A 5,999-nucleotide genomic window follows, 5' to 3' on the forward strand; every position below is an offset into this window, starting at 1 on the left:
CACACACCCACACACACACACACACACACACACACACACACATACACACACACACACACGCATGGTTGGTAATACACTGTTGTGATCCAAATGCCTGATTAACCAATGCCAAATAAAGGGATTACTCTGTGAATGTGTTAATGGAGAGTAATATATGAGTCCATATATTTGTATTTATTGATATATGATCACTCACTGAATTGTGAGTGTGTTACAGAAGGCTTCAGAAAAGTCTGAAAAAAATAATCCCTTCTTAGATTTCTCCTTTTGGTCAAGTTCATCCACGTTCATAGTCTACTTGGTCATCATTCATTCCTTCACACGTTTGGAAACGTTTTTTTGTGATTTGAAGCCATAAAATGAAGATGTACTTTCATACATCTGAACGAATGTGTGTAGGCCTAGCTATTATACAATACAAGATACATCGTCTTTGATAGGGCACAACCACAAAGCAGTAAATTCTGAAGGTCTGAGTTCAGGGTTACGACATTATTTGAAATTATACAAGCTCACCCTAACGATAAGCTTTCATACTGGTTATAAATATAGAGTAAAACGTGTTTTACTCTATATTTTTTTCCGCCATTACCCAAAATAAGTAATACCCATCTCAAATTACTTGAAATGGCTCCTATACATGATTTATTTTTTCTTCCTGGAAACCAAGCAAACAGTAACAGACAGTGGCTACCTTCATCTCAACATGGCAGCAAAAACAGATTCCCTCTGTGGATGTATACCCGTTTAATACAGTGTCAGTGTGTGTATGTGTGTCCGAGTGAGTGAGTGAGTGAGTGAGTGAGTGAGTGAGTGAGTGAGTGAGTGAGTGAGTGAGTGAGTGAGTGAGTGAGTGAGTGAGTGAGTGAGTGAGTGAGTGAGTGAGTGAGTGAGTGAGTGAGTGAGTGAGTGAGTGAGTGAGTGAGTGAGTGAGTGAGTGAGTGAGTGAGTTAGTGTGTGTGAGTGCGTGAGTGAGTGAGTGAGTTAGTGTGTGTGAGTGCGTGAGTGTGTGTGTGTGTGTGTGTGTGTGTGTGTGTGTGTGTGTGTGTGTGTGTGTGTGTGTGTGTGTGTGTGTGTGTGTGTGTGTGTGTGTGTGTGAGAGAGAGTGAGTGTGTGTGTGTGTGTGTGTGTGTGTGTGTGTGTGTGTGTGTGTGTGTGTGTGTGTGTGCTTGTTTGTGTGGATCTTCATGAAAAAGATGCACACACACAAGGCAGCAAATGTGTGGACACTCAATGGGTGGACACTCAATTCAATGGGACACATATACATAAAAAACAACTACACCTGAAAATGCGCAGGCTCCTACCGTGTTAGCGTTGGTATACAGTTGTGTACCTAAGTGGCATATTAATTCACGCGTGGACAGGATACTTCAATGTTTGCATACCTCTCTGCTGCGTGTCTATGCTTGTCTGTGTGTCCGTCTGACCACCGCTCGCTCCACCCATGTTTGGTCAAAGGGCGTCAATAAGACGCGGCCTCCAAGGCCTCTGCGTCCCACCCCATCACTGGGGCTTCTGTTCGTCAGGAGGGTGTGACGGAGCAGGTCGCTCTCCCCGCTACACCTAAAAGCATCACGCGGCCAGACAGAGGGGCGCGTGTGTTTATGGCCTGCTGTACAGTATACTGGAGAACGGCTGTGAGTCAGATACACTGGCCGTTTGTATGGCCCGGTAAGTAGGCCCTCTCACCTCTCCACCCGCATGGGCTGAACCCCCTGGCATTCCTGCTTGGACACGAAGCAATGCTCCCAGTGTCGAAGACCTGCATGGAGCGTGGAGCGGATGGTTCACTTGCAGATTGAGCCAAACGGATATTTTCTCCTTAAGATGTATGTTTGTAGAGTCGAGCTCTCTTTGACCTGTCCGGCGACACAGTTTAGAAATTATAATGCGTTCCATCTATTTAAATTAACCTGTAGAGAGGGAGCTATTAATATGGAGTTCTGTACACTTAACTTTCGGGGAGAGTCTGTTACTTCCCCTAACTACCAATTCACCCGTACTTTAACTCCCTCTTCTGTCTCGTCATATTCTTTACTTACACCCTCCTCCGGCCTTCTCCTATTATCTAACATCTATTTCTCCAGGTCCAGAGGGGAATTGACAGTTCTTCATCCAACTACCTGCTTACTGCGTCCTACTGATCAATAAAAAAACTGAACTGACCACTGTTGAAAGTGTAGTTTGTACTCACTGGATCACTGAAATAGTGATTCAATAAAAACAAGGATTCTGTCTGTTTCACAACAAAGGACAAGATTTTCAATAACATATAAAAAAAGCATTACATTGTAGAAAATAATACAAAATACATAGCCCCATAGACAACCTTTGTTGAGGTATAATAACTACAAAATGCTATTATCCTACAATAGGGCTTTAAACAAAGGTAGTATACGTTTCATGGCTATTATAATAGGCCTTTATCACAGAGGTGCAAAAGTAGTGGTGAAACCAGGTATAGCGAAATAAGATAATTATGGGACTGTAGGCCTGTAATTAACATCGTGAGCTACACCTGCGTCTCCCCTACTATATCACCTTGTTAATATCAAACAAAGGCTGCTGCATCGTAGCACAGCCCTTGGCTGACACATCTCTCAACACATAATAATACATTACACTTAATACAGTAAGATACACTTTCAGAATTGCCTACTTTTCCATAGTGGTATACTTCAGTACAGAGCATTACATAAACACAGTTTCTATGATCAATAAATGAACTTCTTCGCCATAAAGTTCCTGTAGCAGGAAGGCATCAGCTGTTTTAGCATGGTAGGGAAGCGGCCAACAGGACGATGAACAAGGGGGATGATGGTTCTACAGAGCAGTTTGTGATGTGTGACATTGTGAATCTAAACCTTTTGAAGTAAGCTTGAAACACATTGTGATTGCACAGTGAACATAATATGGATAATAGTGAAGAACTAACAATAACCTAGTTAACCTCAGCTATTGCTAACTTCCAGGAATTCAAACGCTAAAGTCAGTGCTCCGTGGTTTTGCTGGTTAGGTTTGTAGTATTTGTCTCTTGGGTAATCGTCGAGTGCCGTTGATTAGGTCAACCGGTAGCAATAGACACCAAATTTCTTGTTATGCGCAGGAAATCCAAAGCTCCGCACTCCCGGCTCCTCTGTCCCGCAGTGAGCCCGGGCTTTGATGATGGGGTAACGGACACTTCCGTCAGCCAACCAGCCGGCGTCACAGCGGTCCAATCCCATCAGCCTCCAGCCGGCGTAGATCTGTCCCACTGTGGCCATTCGGCCGCCGTCACTCCTGCACGCCTGCTGGGCCTCCGAGAAGGTGAGGTTTAACGGGTGTATCAGGAAGTAAACCGTCCCTATGGAAACGGGGGCCGATACACAAAGAGTTGATTTGTTAAAGTCGTTTATCAAAGATATTTGTTGAAAAAAATTGAAATCATTGAAATGAAAAAAAGGTTGAGGTTAGGAACACACATATAGTTTATTCCGTAAGCTTGAAAATATGCCTCGATCATGCATGTTTACTGACCCTTGAGCGAGGCAGCGAAGCAGAAGGCATCATAGCGGTGAAGCAGCCGATGCCGTTGTCCATAGCTACGCAATCCAGGTGATAAAGCCACGCCCCCACAGCCCGCACGGGGCGTCGTGATTGGATACTGCACGGTGCCATCAGCCAACCAGCCGGCATTACACCAGTCAAGCCCCTCCTCCCAGGCCGTGAACAGCTGCTCGAACGACGCCAGAGTAGCGTCCTGCTCCTCACACGCTGCCTGGGCCCCCAGGAAGTTGTAGTGGTATCTTCCATGCTGGGAGTAGTAGGGAAATACCACGCCTAAAGAGGGGTGACAGGATTAAACCAATATCAACAAATTAACTTCATCGCAGTGTTCCAAATGGATCACTTTTTCACTGATCCCTTTATAGTGAACACTAAATCGTACACTATTTAGGAACAAGTAAGGCAGGGGCACCGGACATCTATATAGGCATGACGTCTACTGGCTTGGATAAACAAGCTGACAGCTGTTAGATAAGGTGTCAGTAATAAACCTGATCAGGAAGGACGCTATGTATCTTGGTATATGGGGTATGAATATTTGCACATTAGTTGTGCACTTCTTTCCCGGTGCATTATGGATAGTGCACTACAGTGAGCCAGATTTGACAGCACCACCAAAATGGTGATGGTCCCAAATAATGCTCTATATAAGGTGTGAGTGAGCCCAATGGGGCACATTTTGAATCAGGTCCTTGGTTACCCTTAAGCCGCCACACACACGCACACACACACACACGCACACACACACACACACACACACACACACCCACACACACACACACACACACACACACACACACACACACACACACACACACACACACACACACACACACACACACACACACAGTCAGACAGACAGACAGACAGACAGACAGACAGACAGACAGACAGACAGACAGACAGACAGACAGACAGACAGACAGACAGACAGACAGAGCCACCTCTCATCTCCAGGTCCACCGTGACGCTCTCGTCCTCCACGCCGTCGATGACCTCACAGCGGTAGCGGCCGGTGTCGTTGAGCTGCAGCTCCCTGATGACCAGCGACATGTCGCCGGGCGCCGAGCGCCGCAGGCGCACACGCCCCCGGAAACCGCCGTAGCTGCGGTGGCGGTTGCCCATGGCGACCATCACCTCCGTCTCCCGGATGAGGTTGGGGACGGTGTCCGGGTCCGAGTCGTCGTGGCGATCGCTGGCGGGGAGCCAGGACCACTTGATGCGTGTCCGGCGCGGGGCGCTCAGCTCGGGCTCGTAGCGGAAGTGGCAGGGCAGGGTGACGCTGCTGCCCCTAATGGCGGACACCAGGGGCTGCTGGGACTCCACGTGCAGCTGCACCCCGTCGTAGAAGACTAGAAGAGAACATGAACACAACACAGAGGGGAGTGAACCAGCTGGAAAATGCTTCATTATAGAGGGCAGGGGTTAATGTAAGGTTAATGTAGGCTTTTTGTTGTAAATAAACAAAGAACAAGTTATACTAGTTATACGAGTTACTGGAGTTAACTGGAGACATCTTCTGCACTTCATTTAGACTTTTCAGTCTATAATGAATGAAACCTACAGGTATATATTATTCTAGTCAAATAAAGTCTAACTGCAAATATTATATTCCAACCATAACCCTCACCGATGAAAAAGATAAATAATTGAACCTACTCTCTTTATTTCCGTGTCCGTTACTAATATCATGGTAATAGAAGCCGTTGTTGTATTGCGGGGTCCCGAGGCAGCCGGGCACCAGCAGGAGTAGCAGGCAGACGGCCGCCAGGGGGCGCGGTGGAGTGATCATTACGGGAGTTGTCGGTGCCGTGGAAGCTATCCAAGAAATGGATAAATCACAATGGCCTATCACAACTTCTGGACATTCTTTGAAAATTTCAGCCGACAGTTAGGTTCTGTTATCACTGAAGTGTGAAGAGCTATCGAGAAAATACATAAATCATTAATAGCTCAAAATGAAGAGCATTATATGTAGGCCCCTCGGAACAGATTTAAGTTTGAAAAACCAAACATTCAACTAAATATCCGATTATTTGGAGAAAATGTAGGCCTTTACATTTTTCCCATAACTAACAACACGCGAACAATAGGCGTATTTAGATCGAGGGCGCCATAATACGTTTTAGACAGATAATCATTGGTTTTAGACATTTCTGAATCAATAAATGAACAGCAGACCTATAATCTTAAGAGACGTGGGGAAAGTAAAAAAAAAAGGTTTGCCACGATTACTTGGATGATAAGTTTGGCCGAAATAACATGGATACAATAAATATTAACGTTAGCCTATTCGGTCGACGGTTTCTTATTTCAATAGCACTCTCTATCAATTAGGCTATAACAATCCTATAGCGAAGATAGGTGGCTCGTAGGCAGATGATGCCCCCGAGTCGTGATCCCTCTTTTTGCTAATAAAGTTGACATTAGGTTCTTTGTCGGCTCCTTTA

General features: G+C 45.6%; 1 protein-coding gene across 1 annotated transcript in view; it reads right to left on the reverse strand.

The window, feature by feature from the left end:
* Positions 1-1,656: 1,656 nt before the first annotated feature.
* hapln3 (hyaluronan and proteoglycan link protein 3) overlaps positions 1,657-5,999 on the reverse strand; it is a 4,939-nt gene continuing 596 nt past the window's right edge. Inside the window, exons 3-6 of the mRNA XM_056599637.1 lie at positions 5,209-5,367; positions 4,494-4,901; positions 3,520-3,822; positions 1,657-3,346 (exon numbers count right to left, since the gene is read on the reverse strand). Of these exons, the coding sequence (XP_056455612.1) occupies positions 3,063-3,346; positions 3,520-3,822; positions 4,494-4,901; positions 5,209-5,341 (1,128 nt within the window). The 5' untranslated portion in view covers positions 5,342-5,367 and the 3' untranslated portion in view covers positions 1,657-3,062. The remainder of the gene's footprint in view (positions 3,347-3,519; positions 3,823-4,493; positions 4,902-5,208; positions 5,368-5,999) is intronic.

The sequence above is a fragment of the Gadus chalcogrammus genome, chromosome 9 (genome assembly GCF_026213295.1).
Source record: "Gadus chalcogrammus isolate NIFS_2021 chromosome 9, NIFS_Gcha_1.0, whole genome shotgun sequence".
NCBI classification, from domain to species: domain Eukaryota; kingdom Metazoa; phylum Chordata; class Actinopteri; order Gadiformes; family Gadidae; genus Gadus; species Gadus chalcogrammus.